The following is a 21,019-nucleotide window of genomic DNA, read 5'->3' on the forward strand; positions in this document are numbered from 1 at the left end:
AATGTGAACACAACACCGAGAGACACAAACACATCCAGGCCTACACACACAAATATAGCAACACACCTTCTCTCTTCCCACGCTCGGTCACAGATGAACTCCGTTGCTCTCGACTCGTCTTGGTTGAGCTGCAGGTTAAATACAGCGTCTCTTTGTGTCGTCTCGTATCTGATGAACCGGATCAAAGCCTCACTTTAAACCTGTCCCGACTCCAAGAGAAACACCAGATACTGAACTCAGGCCTCCTTCATTTCCGGTTTCATCTTCTACTTGTCCACAGGAAGACAACTAACCGGCTGAGTCACATTCTCAGGACTGAAGCTGCTCCTCTTTGAAAAGCTCCAGCAGTGATTGGCTCCTAAAATATAATCACGCACACTGATATACAGGATGAGTTTGTTGTATTTTATGTATTAAATATTATCTTATGACCCTTGAATGTATCATGAGTGAGTTAAAAAAAGATTATTACAATAGAACCTGTGGAGGCCTGGAGAAAAACTTGTATATATACAGCCAAACTAGAGGGAGCTGTTGTTCCATGTCCATCAACCAGTGTTGATGTTTCAGCAATTAGACTAAATCAACTGGTTTCTTCCAGAGTCACTGTGTCTTAAGTACCTGTCGGTGTGTCACTGTATTTTCCAGTTGAAATCTAATCAAAGGATTTTATTAAAAAGGCTGAAAATGATGTAACTTTGAAAGAAACTTCTGAAGCTGTATGTGTGTTTTATCAGACTTTAAACATGTGGATTTGGGCTTGAACAGTAAAGTTTTATCTTTACTTAAAACAGGGTTGTTCTCTTAGAGATCAAGTTTAGTTTCTGTCAGAGCACAAAGTAGAAAATGGCATAATTCTTGATATTCTTGATATTCTTGATATTCATGAACAGATTCTAACGATATGTACATTCTACAAACACGCAGCATTTACCTCTTTAAAATTACAGTTGTTAGACAGGACAGGAGGTATCAGATACAGTCTTAATGCAATGTGTAATTTATATATATGATATAATCTGATAATTATTTATTTGTTTATAAACATGCAACTATTTCAAAATCACAATCACGATATTTAGAATATAAAACTCTTTAGCCTGGACCCTGATTAGACCCTTGGATCAACCTGTTGTGTTTTAGTTTATATGTGTTTTTAAATCCCTTTGCATTATACCCACAATCCTCTGCTGTTGCAGCTGTGAGGTGAAGTCTGTGCCTTGCTCAAGAGCACCTCCATGTGGAGGAAGTGGACACATACAGTTTATTTCCCATTTCAAATGTCTCTCCACTGCCAAAATTAAAGTGAACGTGAAACATCCACGTCATCCCTGTTGTTGTTTCTGCTTTAACTTTAATTAAAAAACGTGAAGATGAGGATTTTAAATTTCTATCACATCCTCATTGGTCCACATGTGACGTGTAGGGGGGTGGGGGCGTGGAGCTGACGTAAGTGAGGACATTTATTCTCATTCAGAAATAGCTGTTTTTATATTTTATTTCCTAGTATGAAGGATTTTAACATTAATTTTTCTGTTGCTCAGCCTGGTCATCATGAAATTGTGACTGTGCGTCTGCATCACAGGATCCTCCTCCTCCATCCCTCCTCCTCCATCCTCCCTCCTCCTCTCTCCTCCTCCATCCTCCCTCCTCCTCCATCCTTCCTCTCTCCTCCTCCTCCTCCTCCTCCTCCTCCTCCTCCTCCTCCTCCTCCTCACATTTCCCCGGTGCTGGCTCTCCTCCTCCTCCTCCTCCTCCGTGCACCATGGAGGACTCTCCCGGCGCGATGAAGAGGACCTGCCCGGTGCCGGAGATCAAACCCCTGGACCAGTACGACATCAGCCGGGCCAAGATGTGCGCCAGTGTCCGGTGGCTGCTGTCGAAGTCGTACGGCTCTGCAGGTACATCACACCCCGAAGCCTGCTCGCTTTGGGCGGGGCAGCTCATCCTCCATCCCCGGAGCTCTGGAGCTGGAGGCTGGAGGCTTCTCTCGGTTCTATTTGGGGGATGAAACCTCCAGCATCCAGCCGCTCCTCATCCATCCTCATCCATCCTCATCCCGGGGTTCCGGTGCTCCACCTGCCCGGTCCATGCAGCGTCATTGTTCCCGCACCATGAGGTCGATCCTCGGGTAATTAGTGACGTGAATGTGCGGTTCTTCCCCCCGGGAGGATTCTCCTGATGGTGCGGGATGGAGGAGGCTGTCATCACCGCAGTGCAACAAAGAGATCCGCTTCCTCAGGCCTGTGGAGGGGTTCTCCATGCAACACCACACACACACACACACACACACAAACACACACACACACACACTCAATTAATCATAACCAATGCACAGTGTTTTGCAGCTATAGGTGATGTGTGTGTAAATGGGTCAGAGCACAGCATAATATTTGTGTCAGTGTTACACACACACGCACACAGGGAAGTGAAGGTGACACGTGAGACAATGGAGAGTTTTTGTTCTGTGGTGAAAACTGCAAATGCATCAAATTCAATGGGAGGTCAGAGGTCAGAGGTCAGCGTGAGAGACAGGCAGGACGGATTCAAGACAACCTGCAGAAGTTTAAATGTAAAGCAGGTTATTCTCACTGAGATAATTCACTTTTGTGTGTGTGTGTGTGTGTGTGTGTGTGTGTGTGTGTGTGTGTGTGTGTGTGTGTGTGTGTGTGTGTGTGTGTGTGTGTGTGTGTGTGGAGATGGTATTGTTGGGTCAGGTTCTGATTCATGTGTGTGAGTCTCTTTCTTCAGTCTGTGGTTGTGTTGTGTTGGATGACATCACTGCAAAGTCCTCCAGTTATCGTTATTGATCAGTTTATTCATCAGTATGATATGGAGTGAAATGAAGAGACAGAGAGAGAGAGAGAGACTGAGAGAGAGAGAGAGAGAGAGAGAGAGAGAGAGAGAGAGAGAGAGAGGGGAAGAAAGAAAGAAATATATTAAGAAAGAAGGAAGGAAGGAGTTTAGAAAGAGGAAAGGAAGGAAGGAAGGAAGGAAAGAAATGAACTAAGAAAGAAGGAAGGAAAGAGTTAAGAAAGAGGAAAGAAAGAAAGAAAGAAAGAAAGAAAGAAAGAAAGAAAGAAAGAAAGAAAGAAAGAAAGAAAGAAGGGAGGATGAAAAGACAGAAGGAATTAAATGATGGTTCCTCCCTTTGCAAGCAAATGCTTCAAAACCTAATTTAAATGTTATTCTAATGATAGAAAACCGAAAATCTAGTTTGAGATGATGGATGGATGAAGGATGAGTGGATGATCTATGAATGATGAATGGATGAATGATACATGATGTATGAATGGATGATGAGTGGATGAATGATGGATGATGAAACAGCAGGTCTGCAAGTTCTGCTGACTCACACTGTGATGTCACTCTGGAGCTCCTCACTAAACCCACTTTATGTAACGATCCACGTTGTGTTCTGCTGCCGGTTCCAGAGCTTCAGGTTGTGTTTGTGTCCAGTGGACGAGTCAGTGGACGAGTCAGTGGACGAGTCAGTGGACGAGTCTGTGACACGAGAGGAGAGACGAGCTGGAAGCCTCCTCCCAGCAGGGAGCCTTCCTCGTCTTCATCGCTGTCAACTGGTCAGAGCGGCTGCCTCATACAATTTTAATAGAGGCACAGAGGGGGAAAGAGCACTGATTGATTATACTTGACATGAGCAGAGGAGGGGCGGCACAGTGGACAAGTGGGTGGCATTTGGAAGGTTCCTGTTTTGAATTCCAGTTTGTCTCAGTGGAGTTCTTCTTCCCACAGTCCAAAGACAAGCAGCTCAGGTTAACTGGATGTGAATGTGAGCCTGAATGGTTGCTGGTGTTTGTATGCTGCCCTGTGATTGGCTGGCGACCCCCCAGATGGTACAGATAATAGATGGTTGGATGAAAGGCCAAAAAAAGAATAACTTCTTCCTGTTTTCTTATTGTTAGATTTGTCCACGTCACTAATAAACACAGAGGGATAAATGAGGCAATCAGGCTTCTCTGTATCGTAAAACTTTATTTAACCAGGAAATTACATCACTGAGTATTCGTCCCTGACACGTTCTTCATACTTCCACCGAGCTTTGTGGTGTTTTATTGTTTTTCTTTCATCCTGCAAACTGATTAACAAACAAACAAGGTTAAGATCCTAGAACGAAAACACACAGTTAATCTCATATTGAAATCTAACTCGTAGATGACATCTCAACTGCACCAGGATGAAATGGCATAAATACAATAGGCTGCAGAAAGCTTTGTGCACGATTGAGTTATATAAAGAGTGTGAGTCGACCTTTCTGACGCTTTTTAATCAAGTTTAAATGTCAAACACTGATTTCCATCTCAGCATTACGAGGCCTGGTGGTTTTTCCTCTGTGTGTTAACGTAGAATCTTTGTGTTTCAGACTAACCATCATTTAAAAAGCTTTTCCTCTGCACATCTATCACGGCCCTTTCCAGCGTCCTGTGACGTGTTATTGATGAAACAATTCATCAAGTGGCCTAATGGAGAAAGAAATCAGCTCATAATGAGACGTGTTAAGCTCCTGAACATGTGTGTTCATGTGTTAGGATGTTGTGACAGGGAGATTTAGATGAGAGCTGTTGTTTTGTCTCAGCTGCTCAGGCCTGGTTCTGCTGCCTCCAGATGAAATGACACTAAGTGGGTTAGTCCTTCTCTGCAGTCCAGTCCAATTCCCACTGTTCCCATAGTGACGGCAGTCCTACTTCCTCCCAGCGCTGCCAAGTGAGAACGACAACGAGGCCTCAGCCCCTTTAACACAGTGTGTGTGTGTGTGTCACACTGCAGAGGAGTGTGTGCTCACACTGATGTTTGTGTGGTGACACAGAGACACAACTTCTCTCTGGCAGAAGAAAGAAAGGACGAGTAGAGGTGTTCCAGTTTCATGAAGAAACGAGAATGAAACTACATCCGAAGTGTTCCTTTGAAAAGACATCAACTCTGCTACAGATTTGTGTCTGTGGCTGAGGGGGGAGAGCGGTTATCCTCCCAACAGTCGGTGGTTCGAATCCCAGTCTTTCCAGCTTCGGATCCTGAAGGTTCTTCGGGCAAGATACTGATCTCATGGAGAAAGTGCTGCACATAGATGCCCTGTGTGAAAACTGTTCTGTAAAGTGGTTTTAGTGGTCGAGTCAAACTGGAAAAGATCGATTATAAATACTGAACTTCTTCTGACTGGAGTTACAGAGAAGTGAGGACACGCCCCTTTTTAGTTTGAAAACTCCAGCAGAAACAGAAACAGAGATGTTTGGTGATGATGATTCTTCAGGCTCTTATCACACCAAAGAAAACCACCAGGAGCTGAGAGGCCAGCTGATCCAGATCTATTTGGATCTGCACCAAATTTCACTCTCATAAATACCTGTCCCCTAAATATGACAGATTTTATTCTCTGAGAAATCTGAGAAATCTGAGAAATCGTCAAAAACCTCTAATTGCAACGAAAGTGAAAATTCAGTTCCTAAAACAAAACCTTGTTAGTGGAGGTGAAATGACCATAAGGGAAGTTTCACAGATTCTGTGTGAGTCCTAGATGTTTATGGGCAGAACGATGAAGGAGGAAAAGGAGGAGAAAAGAAATGACTAAGAGAGGGAAAGAGACTCGACTGCAGGAAGAGACTCTGATAATCACTTAAAGAAATCCACTTCAATCTCCAGTGGTCGTCCAGGGGCTGTGGAGCTGGAATATGGGTCAGTGAGGAGAGTGTGTGTTACTGAGCTTCAAAGATGACTTGACATGCACACACACACACACACACACACACACACACACACACACACACACACACACACACACACACACACACACACACACACACACACACACACACACACACACACACACACACACACACACACACACACACACACACATGACCTCTCTGAGCTGAGCTGTTCATGCAGATGATGGTATTATCCTCTCCTGCAGTCAGACTCTGTCCCTTCTCCTCGTAGCCTGTTCTCCACTGTGAGGAAACTTCTTCACTTTACTTTCTGAGGTTTCTCGGTCAGAGCAGTGGAGCCTGTGTGACCTCCGTGACCTTTTCCACACGGGATGAGGCCTCTACGAAGTGTTTCTGTGCTGTGGAGTTGGAGAAGGTGTTTCTTTCCTTCTCAGGGAACGATGCAGAGGAGCTGACTCACCCTTCCCACCTCCTATATCTGCAGGAGATCTCTTGTGTCTGCATCATAAACCGCTTCATGGTTGTGTTTCTCCTCGTAATGATTGTTTGGATTCTCTCCACTCGCTCCGTCCATCCACTGAAATATTCATTCTCAGCTGGAGCATGAAAACACGGCGCTTCCTCTGCATGCATGCAGCTCTCACTTCCTGACTTAAGATAACTGCATCTCTAACTCCCTCGAGGCACAGGCAGACTCCAGGGGATTTTTTTCAAACTACTGGTTTGTTAGAATGTTTTTCTCTGAAATGAAAAATACAGCGTCAAGATAATATAGTAAAATCATGTGAAAATGACATAAAAAAATACAAAACAGACAAAAGAAAACAAAAACACTGACAAACACTTAACTCTTCACATGCGGAGTCACATCCAACTTAGCTGAAACTTCAAATTAATTTCTAGTTTACTTTGACATCTGTAAACAAATTATACAAACTCAGTAGCAGTTTAATCCCCTTGAATTAAAACCAGACTCGTAGATATTAGATCCTTATGCCTGATTATTGTCATCAAGATCCATGAATTATTTACCTGGTAAAACACCTGGTATAAATCACTTTCTCACAATGATAAAGAAAATTGTTAAAATAATTCCTGGATCTGTGTCCCAGGATATCTGTTCTTTAATTTTATAGTATTAGTTTTAAAGCTATTTAAAGGAAATAATTGAACAAATTGAAATGTTCGTCCTGAATAGATCTAAATATTTGGCTTTTCAACAAACCACAATTCAAAACACAAATAGGAACAACAGGATATTGGGAAAGAAAAAGTAGGGGGTCGTTAAAGTCTGTGTGATTCATCATGTGGGAACCATGAATGTATGAACACAATTTTGTCAGTATAAAATGTTGTGGCCGTTCAAAAGTGGATGTTGAGATACTTCACTGAATGAAAAAAGTGACAACCTGCAGGTAAAGCTCAAGTTAAGCTCAAAGGTAGTAGGATGCATCCTCTGAGGATCATGAATATGTGAACCAAATGTTGTGGTGGTCTGAGATTAATCCAGAAACATCAATTTCGTGTTGTCACCGGAGGAAAAAGTCAGTAGGATTCATCCTCTGGGGATCCTGAATGTCTGCATAGTATCGTAGTTGAAACAATGCACCAATCACGCTTCATGAATACAAATCCTCACTGCTCCGTCTCCTCTCTGCAGAGAACGTCCCCGTGGAGTTCCGGGAGCCGCTCTACAAGGACCAGTGGAAGCAGGAGCACCTGAAGCCGGCCGTCTCCAAGCTGCTCGTGTCCCCGGAGATCTACTGCCGAGCCCAGGCCCTGCTCGCCCAGGCACACGGGGTCTCCGGGCCCGCGGTGCAGGGGTCGCCCGCCGACAACTCCGCCCTCCTGCAGCTCCTCATCAAGAAGGGTTTCGCTGCCAGGGTCCAGGAAGTAGACGTCACAGAGGAGGACCTGAGCAGCGTCCCCATCAAGACGGTGCGTGTTCTGTAGTTCAACTCGTGTTCTCGCTGTCAGTCAAAGAGGCTGAGGAGTTAAATCTTGTCTCTGATTGGTGCAGAAGTCCCACCTGGCCCTGATTGACTCTCTGATGTCACTGGCAGCTGAAGAGACGGTGGGCCGGGTTAAGATGGCGGTGGAGGCGGGGCAGATGGGCGTCTTGTCTCCGTGGGAAAACGCGCTGCTCTTCTGGGTCAACAGGGTGAGACTCACTTTCTGTCCTGATTCTATATCCTGTTCACACTCTATGTATTTGTTCCTATACTTTGAATGTTTCAATACAATGGTAAGTATTACATGTATATACATATATATTTCTTTATATTCTGCTGTAACAATGGAAATTTCACTGTGTGGGACTTATAACTTATTATCCTGTCTTGTCTTAGTGTATTAGTTTAGTTTGTTTGGTGTAGTTCTTACCATTTTTATTTATGTGTTTTCTTATTGCCAAGGAAGTTCTGTTTTTGTCTGTTTGTTTATTTGTCAGCAGGATTTTGCAAAAATTACTTGACAGATTATCACGAAACTTGTGATGATGATGCATTATGGGTCAGAGAAGAACCCATCAAATGTTAGTGTAGATGTGGATGAGGGGACAGGATTCTTTTTTCGCTTTCCTTAACTTTGCGAGATATGATGTTTTTGCAATTTGGTGCAGATCCAAATCCAAATCTGAATGAATGTAAACGTGGTTTCATGAGGAGACTGTTGACCTTCGAGTTAAATTTTGTATTTGAATTGAATTCATCCTTTAACAGCCGTCATCTTGTTCTCACAGCTGAACCAGAAGTTGAGGGAAAGCACAGAAGAAGAAGAGCCGCTCAGATCCCAGACGTGCACGGACCTGCAGTCGGTCCAGGACACGGTAAACACACACACACACACACACACTCACATGCATGAGGACCATTCAGCACATGTCTCTCATTGCTTCTGTTGCTCGAGCTTCTAACATCGACCTCGCTCTGCTTCTCTGTTTCCTCCCAACTGGTTTTGTTTCTCACCCGTGCTCTCGGCCAGTGTCCATCCAACCGCTGGTACTGGAAACTAGTCCCAGTAAGTGTCCTCCTCTCCGCCCGTCTGTCCTCCTCTCTGAGTGTGTCCATCGGCTGCGGCTGACATTACTGTGCCTGCTGGAAATGCCACTCTCTGTTTCTGTGTCTGTGCCGTGAGGTGTTCGACCTTTTCAGCCTCTGACGTGTCCTGTTAATGATGAATTCTATGATTGTTACCAACTGATGCTGCTGTGGACACTGAGGCGTCTTCTGTCTCTGTCACGTTCAGTCATCGGTTTCATCTCAAACTGCCCAGAGAGCGCAGGAGGGAGGAGGAGATGTTGGAGCAGAGCGAGGGAGGGAGGTGAAGTTCCTTCCTCGCTGGTTATTTAAATACATCTGCGTCCCCCTTTGTTTGCCCCCCTTCCTCTCCTCCTCCTCCTCCTCCTCCCTCCGTCGCTCCTCTCTTCCTGAGCAGTACCATGTGACTCTGTGGGTGTGGCGGTTCCCATGATGACCGAGCCCCCTTGTCATTTATGCTTGTTTCCCTCTCTCTGCCATCCTCCCCACCCCATCCAGCATGCTATCGCTTTTTGTTTGAAGGAGTCGGGGAATAAGCCGCCAGTGGTAACGTATAACACCTCGCTCTTATCTCACCCTCATCCTCCTCGTCTCCCGTAGCAACACACTCGACTGACCGACGCCCCTTTTCCTCCAACGTGAACCTGGTGCTCGGGCAAAACCGTCATTGTAGGAAAGATCCTTATAGAACCACAACATTACTTCACTGTATACGTCACTACTGTGTACGCCTCTGATTTCCACAACTCATGCACAATATCAACAGTGGTGTCACTGCTCGTTGAATTGCAAACGAACACTGGAATCTGAACAGTTGGAAATATTCTTTGCAGACGACACGCGACATAATCTTTGTTTATTTAAAAAGCTCCACCACCTACTTTTAGAACACCTTTGGTTACGGAATTAAATTTCCCATTCCCACCTTAACCAGGCCGACCGGCTACGAGATCAATCGTTAAAACTTTTGATTCATTGCAAAAAAAGATTGGAAAACTGAAAATAAGGAAAAGGTACCTTATTTTGAGAGTGAAGGAAACTACACATCCCATAAACCATTGCAAATTATCCCTGTCCACCCACTTCTTTTTTATATTTAACCAGACTTTCCCTATAGTTTATACTTTTGTAACCTGGTGTAGAAATGCTGAATGATCCGATTTTAACCGACATGATTTTCGCAGTAAACATTTCCACTGTAACAGAGACGTCGCCATTACATCTGAGGATTGTGGGTAGTGTAGTTCTTCTCTTTGAAAACACGTTTTTACTGAAACAAAGTTGATTTCAATCTGACTTGTGGCTTCTACAGGAGCGTAATCGTGATTTTTCACAGTCTCTTAACTTTAAGTAAGTCTACCATGGATGGTTAAAATATTATGGGTGATAATAAAGATCTAATTAAGGCCCTGAGCTCGTTGTTTGGCTGTCAAAACACAAAGAGCCGGTTCTAGACGAGGTGCAGACCCTTGACCTGCCTTGGTGGAAAAGGGGTACGACAGACTGACCAATCGCCACACCTCCCCCCCCACGCTGTCGTCCAATAACCAACTAACCGACGGCTAACTAGTTGCCAGTCCAACCCCGAGGTTTGGATGGATCATTTAAACCTCATCAGATTGTAACACTATTTATCCATATTTGTGTTTCACTACTTTTCTTTAAGTGTGTGCTACCAAGCCATGTTATAGGAGGCACCACGAGACCGGGTGTTAATCTGTGAAACAGAACTTTTCCTCCTTGTACTCCTGCAACACGGCTGCACAACATCACAAGTTGTGTTCATGCACTGTTTGTGTGTAAAAGAGCAAAAGTAGAAGTGAGGGATCACAGTGTCGTCAGTGCCTGTTTCTGCTGCATGGACACCGGAGGAAACTTTCATTTTCACTTATAATCACTGACACATTTTTCCTCGTTTTTTTAATCCAGTTTTTTTTGTATCGCCTCTTTTTTACCTTTGCACTGCACCTTCTGGTTGGTGTGTGTGTGTGTCTGTGTGTGTGTCTGTGTGTGTGTGCGCAAATGTTTCTTACCTCAGGCATCACTGGTCTTGCGCTTTGTTTTTGTCGGTTTTCTTCTATTTGCGGTTTTCCTGGAGTTTGGCTGCACTTGGACGATAGTTTCTGGTTTTACGTTTATTTCTAACTTTTTGGGCTTTTTATCTATTTTCATATCTGTGGTATTTTACTGCATCTTCATGATATCTCCTTCTTTCCTTGTGGTTGCACAACTCTTCCTCTTTTTCTTCCTCTTCTCTCTCTCTCTCTCATCTCCCTATTTCCCTTTCCTCTATCTCTCTCTCGTCTCTAGATCCGTTACAGGAAGGACAAAGTGCTGTCTAAGCTCACTCCCACTTTCCCTCTGGTTTCTGCGGTCAAGGATCTGTCTAATGGCTGCGCTATAGCTGCTGTGCTGCACTACTACTGCCCAAGCCTGCTGCCTCTAGAGGGTACACACACTCATACACACGATAACACACTCACACACACATGATAACACACACTCACATGTTCATTATTAATATCTGGATGCTTCCAAACTCTCAACAGTGTAAATGACAGATCCATCATTCAAAAAAAGAACAAGTCAAGTCAGAGCTGAGCCAAAGTGCTTTTAAAGTAAAAAGGACCATATGTAAATTGGTAAAATCAAAATAGGGAAAAATATTAAATAACTTGAAAAGGAAATAGAATCAAATGATAATGAGTTATTAAAAAACAGCGTTTATATCCAATATTCAGCAGGAAACCTTTAAAATGTGAAGATCTCTAAACAGAGTTTGGTGGATTTCAGCTCTTCTGGTTCAGGAAGCCGGGGATCAAGGGTAATATCGGGCGTTGAGTTGTGTTTCAGTTCAGTGAGCGGGACGACACGTTGATAGACTTAGTTTGAGTTGAAAAAATTATATTGGATTTAACCTTCTGACACACAAATGCACACAGATGTTAAACAACAACATGTGTAAACTTGCTGTTCTCTTGCAGACGTGTGTCTGAAAGACACCATGTCCGTGGCCGACAGTCTCTACAACCTGCAGCTGATCAGAGAGCTTAGTGAGAGCAGTTTACAGAGCTGCTGCCCCCTGGCTGTGGAGGACCTGCTCTACGCTCCTCCTGTTCTTCATGTAAGCATCGTGATATTCTAAATTAAGTTCTGGTTTTTAACTTTAACAAATGTTGTGTCAACCTTCAACCCTGCAGCTGCTGTCAGATTCTGGTTATTCTGTGGAAATAATTGATTGCATCAAATAAAGTTTGTCTCTCAATCAGTGACAAAGGGTGAGAGGAGAGTTAGGTGAAGGTTGGTGAAGGTTATGGTTATGTTTAATTTGTGGACAGGTTTTTTTTCTAGAATTGGGGTTGGGTGTTATAGTTGGTAAGTAATAAGACAACCAGTTTGATTATTCAGCTACAATTTAATTTATTATAAACCTTGTGATTATAATCTTGATAATTTGTTATTATTTGTTATAAAGTATTGAAGGTAATATGTGCTGTGATTTACAAGTCATGAGTTAAAGAGGAGTTTAATCAGCCTGGTTATGGCTTTCAAACCAAAAATCTCCAGCATTAGAATCGTGTTATGGGAGTTACAGATGTTAACACACCTGTTGACTGTGTTAACATCTGTCTGTTAGATATCTGTGATGTTGGTGTTCACTCGTGTTTTCAGCTGCATGAACAGACACGGAGTTGCTGCTTTCCTTCCTCTGAAATCTCATCTCACGTGTCTGTCTCTGTCTTTTTTCTCTTTCTCTCAGCTGAACATCATGAGCTTCATAGCAGAGCTGTTGGACTGGTTCGAGGTCAAGAAGCCGGATTTCGTTCAGACCCTACAACCCATCGACCTCACAGGTCTCTGAGTGATTGTCATATTCTGTCATATTGTTGATGTTTGATAAATACTGTAAATATCAGCCTCTGAATCCTCTGTGTCTTTCAGACATCTCATGTTTCCTGGACTGTACAAGTCCTGTCAGTGGAAACAGCAACAGGTACGAGAAGCACAATAAAGGGTTGACCATGAAATCCTGCCTTATAGAGTTACTAGATATAAAGTTTTATGCTTAGAATCAAACCTGTAACACATTGTTATCAGGAACTTACATCTGAGGTTTGTTTTGATTGTCCTGGTTTTCAGCGGCTCTCCTTCCTTTATCTTCAAACAACCCTTTGTGCCCATCTCCTCTCCGGTGTCACCGGGTAAGAAAAACAGAGCACGAGATTGATTCCTTTAAAATCAATCAACCATTATTATTAACCATATATTATTTCTACTTTACTCTTTTTATGTCTTTTCAGAAAACAAAAGTTGGACAAAGAAACAAATCAGGTAGATGCATTTAAAAGCTTCTGTGTTATTTTTATGGTAAACGTTGTGTTGCTCTCATGTTTTATCTTAATTTCTAAATCTTCTTACTTTGGCTTCTGTGGTTTCTGCTTTTTCCATATTGCCTCGTGAATCCATCCATCGGTCCATCCCTCCATCATCACCCAACCCTCCGCAGTCGTCCTCTCTCAGCAGTGACTTTCAGCATCCCATTTGGGCTGGACAGTGATGTTGACATTGTCATGGGAAACCCAATAGATTCTGTCTTTCGCTCCGTCAGCACTGACAGCCTCACCGCCGGCATCCCTGCCATGACCGAGCCGGTGACCGCGGCTGGGATGACTCGGGTTCCGTACAGCCCTCCGGAGGACCTCAGCCACCTGGTCAGCGCCTCGGCCCCATCGCAGCGCTCCTCCTGGGGGCCGTACGCTCACACGGCACCACTAGGGGAGCTGCCGACCATCGAGGAGGCGCTACAGGCGGTTCATACTCCCAACAGCAAAGATCGGAAGAAGGGAAGGACGCCCGAGAAGGTTGGAAGAGGGGTGTTGGGAGGACGGCCAGAGCCCAGGTTGCGTCCCGAGGGAGCTCCTGCTGGTTTTTTCCTGCACTCCCCTGAGGAAAAGAATCCTGAGCTCAGCAGCTCTGCTCCCTGTCGATCGGGGATCCTCCACCGGCCGGCCGGGGGAGAGGCGGGTGACACTGTAAGGCAAGGGAGGAGAGAGAGGAGGGAGAGACCAGGGCGGAGCTCCGATATGTCACGTGATGACGATTCTGTTCTACGAGACGGCAGCGTCGACTCCTCTGAAGCATCCGACGATGGCCCGAGAAATGCGCCCGGTAACATGCGACCCAGTAACGGTCGCCAGGGAAACCACAGCAACAGCAACAGTCCACGAATGACAAGCTTTGCTGAGCGGCGAGACAGCAGAAGAAGACATCCTGCTGCTGCTGGAGAGGAGTCTGCCTCTGCTGCGACACCAACAACCCCAGGAACTCCACAGACGCCTTCAACCCCAGCGGGAGCACCTGGACCCCAGGACAGCCCCGGCCCCAGGGGTCCCGAACCCGGCTCTGAGGCCTGGGAGCTGGGGGCTCGTCTGGAGGAAAAACGGAAAAGTATTGAAGCCCAAAAAAGACGCATCGAAGCCATCTTTGCCAAACACAGACAGAGGCTTGGGAAAACTGCTTTCCTCCAACTAAAGAAAGAGCAAGGAGGAGGAGAGGGAGCAGGGGAGGATACTTTCACCCTGGAGGAGCGCCTCACGTGCATGGAGGAGCAACTGAAAAAGGAGGAGGAGAAGGAGGAGAAAGAAAAGACAGAGAAAGAAAAAGATGGAGATAAGGAGAAAGAGAAGCCATCTGTTTCCAACCCTCCTCGGTTGGAGAAGCAGGTCACATTCTCTATCGAAAGCAAGAAAGGGGCAGAAAAGGAGAAAGGAGGTGAAGGTGTGATTGTGGAGTACAACGAGGTGGTGCAGAAACTGAGTGAAGCTCTGCAGTCGCTGCAGAAGGACATGCAGAAACTTACAGAGCAGCAGCAGCAGCTCATGAGCAACCAAAGACCCAGGAATGCATCCAAGACCAGTGCAAAGTCGACAGCTAGAAGCAACCTCAAGACTCCACCCAGAACCCCCCCCCACACACCAACCAGGACTCCACCCAGAACCCCGACAAAGACTTCTACCAAGACCAACACCAAAGCTTGGGTGATCCCAGCTGCTCCCACTCTCCCCTCCGCCTCCTCTCCGTCACGACGCTCTCACGCTCTCTCCACCTCGCCCAAAACCATCATCTCCTCCTCCTGCCCTGCTCCTCGCACCAAGATCCACGCCTCCTCCACGCCGCGCAGCCCCAAACACCAGCAGCGCCCCCAAAACCAACGGCCCCACCCACGGCCTTCCGAACTCAAGTTCCCTAGCTGTCGCGTGTTGACGACGACCCAGACCGTCGACACCATCCCCCACCTGCGCCGTGTGTCCCCGAGCAAGTGTCGGGATCAAACCTCCTCTTCCTTCCGTATCGGTGGTCCGAAGACTCCTCAGGAATTCCCTCAGCCCGCCCAGCAGCCACAGCCGGATGAGAGCACCTCAGAAACCGGCTCCAGCGAGACACCCACCCAGTTCAGCCTGGAGCTGGAGCAGGAGGAGCTGGAGGCGGTCGGAGGACTTCCGGTCGCTCCACATCCCAGACGAGAGCATCACAGACCTGCGTGTGGCAGCAGCTCCGGTGCTCCTTCCGAGTGCTCCTTCGAGAGCGATACCTTGTCCCTCTCGGCGGCGTTCAGCATCGCAGGCGCAGGGAAACGCTGCAGCCTGATCGAGTCACTGTCATCTCTTGGAGAGCCAGAGGAACGGCACGAGTTCTCCTCTGATTCTATGAGCGATCACACGGAATCTGCTGCGGAACCTGCAAGAGGACCCGTCCCAGAACCCTTCGATCCTTTAGAGCAACTGAATCACGCAACTGAAGCCGAGGATTTGCCAGAAGAACCAACGGAAACCAAAGAGGACACAAGAGAGACAGAGACCTTAGAGCTGAGTGGAGAAGTGACTGAGCTGGAAACCAGAGGAGGAATTGGATTATTCTTTCAGGTGAGAACGAACAGGAGTTTGTTTTGCATGCACGTTAATTGTGTCCCGACAGTTTTGGGTGTCTGATCACGTGCCTGTGCTGTTGTAGGAGGAGGTTCTTAGCGAGGGGGAGATGGCCCAGAAGAAAGCTCTCCTGTTGGAAAGACAGCAGAAGAGAGCAGAGGACATAAAGAAGAGGAGACAGCTGCAGGAGCAAGAGAGAGAGAGAGATAACAGGTGAAACAAAACCACGTGCATCTAAGCAGCCTGACACCGAGATTGTGATTCTTTTAATTTGTCAAAATAACCGATTCTCCTGTTCTCAGACCCGGGGATTCTTACAAGAGAGCGTCTCCCTGCAACACACCTCCTCCGGGCACCACCTCCCCTTCCCCCACTCCTCCTGCTACTCCGGCCCGGTGGGGAGACTTCACGCGAGGGGAGCACGCACTGCGGCACCAGCTCAAGATCATGGATGATCTGGACAAAATGCTGCGGCAGCAAAAATCACCCAATCAAGGACGATCTTCTGCAAAGAAAACGCGCTCTCGGCCACGCAGCATGACCAGAGAGGAAACACACCTGTCTCTGAGTCCCGCCAAGGGAGCAGCTGGTAAAAGTCAACACAGAGAGAAGTCAACAAAGTATAAAAACATCTGCAGAAGATGATTTAACTGACCGAACTCTTTTGTGTCTTTTTGTTTAGGCTCTAAATTGACCAAAGTCTACTCTCACTCCTCCCTCAACCTGGCAGCCACGGACGAGCCAAGGAAACCTGGTGGTGACGCCACGAAGAAAGCTCACAGGTGAACTCCTGCACAGGACATGCTGATGCCTCATTCACACAGGGTTTAGCCACGATGCTAGCACGACTTCAGAGGCTTCATTGTTAATACTCAATTCCTACCATTAGCATAACAGTAAAATTGCTTCCAGACACTGTCAGGCGTGTTCGTTTATCCTTAATATGTGAAGATGAGCCGAACTCGGTTTTGTTCAATCAAGTATTTATTTAGAAAGCAATGAACAGGTTATGAATCAGCAAAGCAATGGGCATCCAACACACTGTACTCTAGCAGTACCGGACAGTCTCGAGTCGTATCAGAGCGCCCCAAACAGCCGGCGCCTGTCTGTTTTATAACAGTAGATCTTCGTTCTCCCTCCTCGGAAGTGCGCAGGCGTAGGCCATCCTCCTGGCATTTGAATACGGAAGTGACAAGGAGCAAAATCTCCCAATCTCACGCCTCCTTTGATAGTTGCTAGGCAACCTGTTCACTTCTTGAAAGGCCTTGACCCAGCTGATGCTATGAGGGCCAAAGAATATTATGTTTCTGCTATATCAAAACGATATCCTGAGTGTGTAAACATTAGGATCCTCGAAACCAAAACAACGAAACAAAATTAAGTCAACAAAGTCACTCTGTCCGACCTCCAGAACTAATCAGACAGCTGCTCGAAATCTATGTGATTTTGAATGAATCTAAGGGATTTACGCTTTAATACAGAAGTTAGAAATGAGAACAAGTTAAAGGTTCATGATTAACACCAAGCAGCAACAGTTATTAAAATCATTTGTATGAAGGCATAATATGTAGCTAAAACTACTCCTATCTTTATTTGGTTAGAATTCTGTCAGCAAAGCAAAAGTTAAAATATTGAAATCCTGTCAACACGCACTGGAGTCCTGACAGTTTCCTGAGGGACATCGTGAGAACACAAATCAGTTGATACAGATTTTTCAGGTGTTTTTCCTGCCAGCCGCCATTAAGCACCTTAATGTTCCGGATGGATTTCAGACCTGACAAACTCCTGCTCTGTTGTTAATGTGTGAATAATGTCCGGACCCTTTTGTACCTGGACCTTTTCTGGAGTTCATGTCTGACAAACATCTTCATTTCACCATCAATTTCACTTCACCATGCTAACATCCAGAAGCTAAAACATGTGCTAATTAGTTCTAACTACCTCTTCCCCAGTACAAGTGCTTATACTTGACTCATTTCTTAGAAAGAAACCAAAGATTTGTGGTTATGTTGTTGCTGTCAAAATCCTACCTTATAACCTTGTTTTCATTCAGGTGTTATTAGGTTATTGGTTGTACGTTTATTAAATCACTGGTCCATGTATGAATCCTTCTCTTATCAAGTGAAGCACAGACATGAGGCTCATTGTTTGTCTTCTCTCCCGCAGCCGCCCCGAGTCGCCTTTGGCCTGTGTGACACCGAGTCGACTGGCCAATCAGAACAGAGACAAGGACTTGGAGAGCGGGTCCAATGGAACCTCGCCCGCCCCAGAATACACAGGTAGGCTACAGTGCTACAGCGTTGGAGTACCGCGATTCTTCAGTACTCCTACGCATTTCCAAAGTGGTATAAAAACATGTTTGTGTTTTCAGGTCCGAAGCTTTTCAAAGAACCGAGCTTCAAGTCGAACAAATTCATCGTTCACAACGCTCTGTCTCGCTGCTGCTTGGCGGGAAAGGTCAACGAGGCACAGAAGAACAAGATAGTTGAGGTAGAGGATTAATTTATTCATCAATGAACCTTTTATCATCATTTGTTAACCTCTTATTACCTGAATTAATTTCCAATTATATAAAAAAAACATTATTTGTGATTTTGGCTGTCATACAGATGCTAAATTAAGTGGAGATTGTTAATTTCAATATAGCGTATACAATAGATATAAAATTTAGGAATGAAGCAAATTAGCGACATTAGGCATAATGGGGCATAACCGTAATTAAACAAATTTTTCATTCTCTGGAATGTAGATTATTATATTGATGCTGCTTTTGCTTGAAATTGAATAACAACATATGTTTCTGAACAATTATTGCTGTTCCATCATCACAGTATTTCAAATACAGCTTAATACCTAAAAATAACTTTGCTGCACAGTACCAAGGGGCTAGTATGTATTTTCCACTCCGACCACTAGATGGCGGTAGAATACGTCCATACCTTCATGCTATGTGTAGTATTTGCATCATCAGGCATTAGGGGGATAAAAAGACCGGAATGGGGTTTGAGGCAAATTCGCGACATTCGTCTACAAGGAGTTAAACTGATAAAGTAAATTGTTTCATGATTTATTTTGATGTTTGACGATGCAGAGGAAAACTCGAAGGCCAATATGATTTGTTCTCTTCCTCTTAACCTCAGGAGATGGAGAAGAGTCCGGCCAACCACTTCCTCATCCTCTTCCGCGACACCAGCTGCCAGTTCAGGGGCGTTTACACCATGAACCCCGACTCCCAGGAGCTGGTGCGATTGGCCGGCGTGGGTCCACGGACCATTAGCTCCGCCCAGGTGGAGTCCATCTACAAGTACAGCTCGGACAGGAAGCAGTTCAGCGCCATCCCCTCTAAGACCATGGGCATGAGCGTCGATGCTTTCACCATCCCCGGTCATCTGTGGCACGGAGGAGGAGGAGCCGGGGGGGGAGGGACCAGGAGGGCGAGCATTACTAAGAAGGCGGTTATTTCTAAGTGAGGAATTTAACACGACATCACAGTGACATGTGACTGAAGACAACACTTTAATCTCACTAAATATAGTGAATATTTTAAAAAAGGTCACATGCACACTGATAAGCTTTTAGGAATGTGTGTGCGAACACCTGTGTTGCCCTTGGACTTTACTAGAAATACAAAATATGTACAAAATATTTCTACCCCCCCGTTCGTTATGTGCATGAAAACATCAACGGCACAACTTTGTTTCCCCAACACAGAGAATACAGACCCACTCATGTCCAGAGTGTCCAGAAGAAAAGTGTTTTTTAAAGGTTTAACGGTTAATTGCACAACGAAGAGTTACTTTTAAAAAGTCTCGTTACTTATACTTTCATTGTTTAAAGTACAAACTTGAAAACTTTAGAAGAAATGGAAACTTTATTCAGTTGTTTACTGATAAACCCGGGGACTTTCACGAGACATCAGATGAGTCTCTGCTCCCGCTCTCGGCTTCCTGAGGTAGAAAATCAGTTTTATACATTGAGCCAAACCCCCGGAGAGAAAATGCCTTCACGTGTCAGAGTGACTGAATCTTTCATTTTGTACAAACCCTCGAGTTTATTTCTACCCAACGTTTGTCAGCAGGTCGATCAAAGCACATTTGTTCCTGCAGAATTGCGATAGCCATACGTTTACGACGCAGAGGAGCAGAGGTGAACTTTGTTTTTGTTTTTTTGGACCGAGTCAAAGATCTGTAAACGTGTCGGGGGTTGAATGATTATTCACTGTCTGTGATATAAGCTTCAAGTGATATCAAAGTAAGAGCTTGTGGTTTGATGATGTTGATTATGAGTATATATACGTGTGAGCAACAGATGCCAATCGAAACAACTTTTATACGCTGAGCTGAGAGTGTAATGAAGAGGATGTGTCAACATTACATTTAGAAATACGTGGATTGTCGCTCGCTGGGTCAGGGACGGGATCTGATCGTCAGTTTCCACTTTTGCATCTGGTTCTAAGAATTCCTGTTTTTGTTCAGCTCTAAGGATCCTTTATCGAATCTCTCGTTCACAATCTCACTTCGTCTTTGTGGATTAGTTGGATGGAAAAAGTGCGATAAAGGGAAAATGACAAATCCCTGCCTTAAATATTCATACATCATGTTAAAGGAGACATATTCCGCTCAATCATTTCAATTTGTGTTATAACTGGGAAAGGTCTAAATGTTCTAATGTTCAGAAAACACATCACTTCCCTCCATCGCTGTAGCTCCTCTTTTCAGCCTCTGTCTCAAACACTTGGTTTTAGCTCCTGTCTCTTCTTTCTGATAACGAGCTGGTGTTACGCTAATCTGCCGTCTGCTAACTCTGTGCACGTAGAGAAATCTGTCATTTATTTGTTTACGTTTTAGTGAAATTTAAGATGTCTTCATTTCTTAACAACAGAAACTACCCAACGAGATTCGATGAAGGATTCCTTACACTTTGGATTTGTTGAAATGGGACTGAACCTGATCCCCGGACTTAGCAGAGTGCAAACAATGAAATCGGTGTGTGTTTCAAACCAGCATTCATGTACGAACAAACAGATTAAACTCCACAGATGAAACTGTTTCTCTCGTTCATTATTATTTCTCTTTATTGTCCACGTCTTCTCCTCGTGCTGCGGAATCAAATCTGCCTCCATCGCTTGGTAGCAGCAGTCACTCAGCCGGTCAATACCATGACTGACCTGAGAACAGCAGATCTCAACCAGCTTCTCTTGGAATCTTCAGGAGCCGCATGTTCGACTCTGCAGACCTCAGAGGCAGCTTCAGTCTCAGCAGCAAAATCAGAGTTGTCACTATTTTCATTGCAGATGAGCTGAGAAGCCATTTGTCACTTTTAGAAAACAAGAAAATGCTAATACAGTCTGTTCATCTTGATGAATTCGTTTGGA

General features: G+C 45.1%; 1 protein-coding gene across 1 annotated transcript; it reads left to right on the forward strand.

Moving 5' to 3' along the window:
* Nucleotides 1-1,786: 1,786 nt before the first annotated feature.
* On the forward strand, nt 1,787-20,281 carry LOC133026563 (calmodulin-regulated spectrin-associated protein 3). The gene is made up of 19 exons (XM_061093442.1): nt 1,787-1,901; nt 7,342-7,619; nt 7,702-7,842; nt 8,422-8,508; nt 8,664-8,699; nt 9,218-9,265; nt 11,030-11,168; nt 11,704-11,843; nt 12,480-12,573; nt 12,662-12,713; nt 12,860-12,921; nt 13,021-13,051; nt 13,227-15,642; nt 15,731-15,858; nt 15,948-16,234; nt 16,328-16,427; nt 17,812-17,924; nt 18,017-18,135; nt 18,786-20,281. The coding sequence occupies exons 1-19, from the start codon at nt 1,787-1,789 to the stop codon at nt 19,113-19,115; spliced, it is 4,716 nt and encodes a 1,571-aa protein (XP_060949425.1). The 3' UTR covers nt 19,116-20,281.
* The last annotated feature ends 738 nt before the right edge of the window (nt 20,282-21,019 follow it).

This window comes from Limanda limanda, chromosome 2 (genome assembly GCF_963576545.1).
Source record: "Limanda limanda chromosome 2, fLimLim1.1, whole genome shotgun sequence".
NCBI lineage: Eukaryota > Metazoa > Chordata > Actinopteri > Pleuronectiformes > Pleuronectidae > Limanda > Limanda limanda.

Coding starts and splice junctions, on each gene's coding strand:
- LOC133026563 (XM_061093442.1), top strand. CDS start 1,787: ATGAAGAGGACCTGCCCGGTGCCGGAGATCAAACCCCTGGACCAGTAC. Junction 16,428..17,811: donor GCCACGAAGAAAGCTCACAG/GTGAACTCCTGC, acceptor TCTCTCCCGCAG/CCGCCCCGAGTCGCCTTTGG. Junction 17,925..18,016: donor GCCCGCCCCAGAATACACAG/GTAGGCTACAGT, acceptor TTGTGTTTTCAG/GTCCGAAGCTTTTCAAAGAA.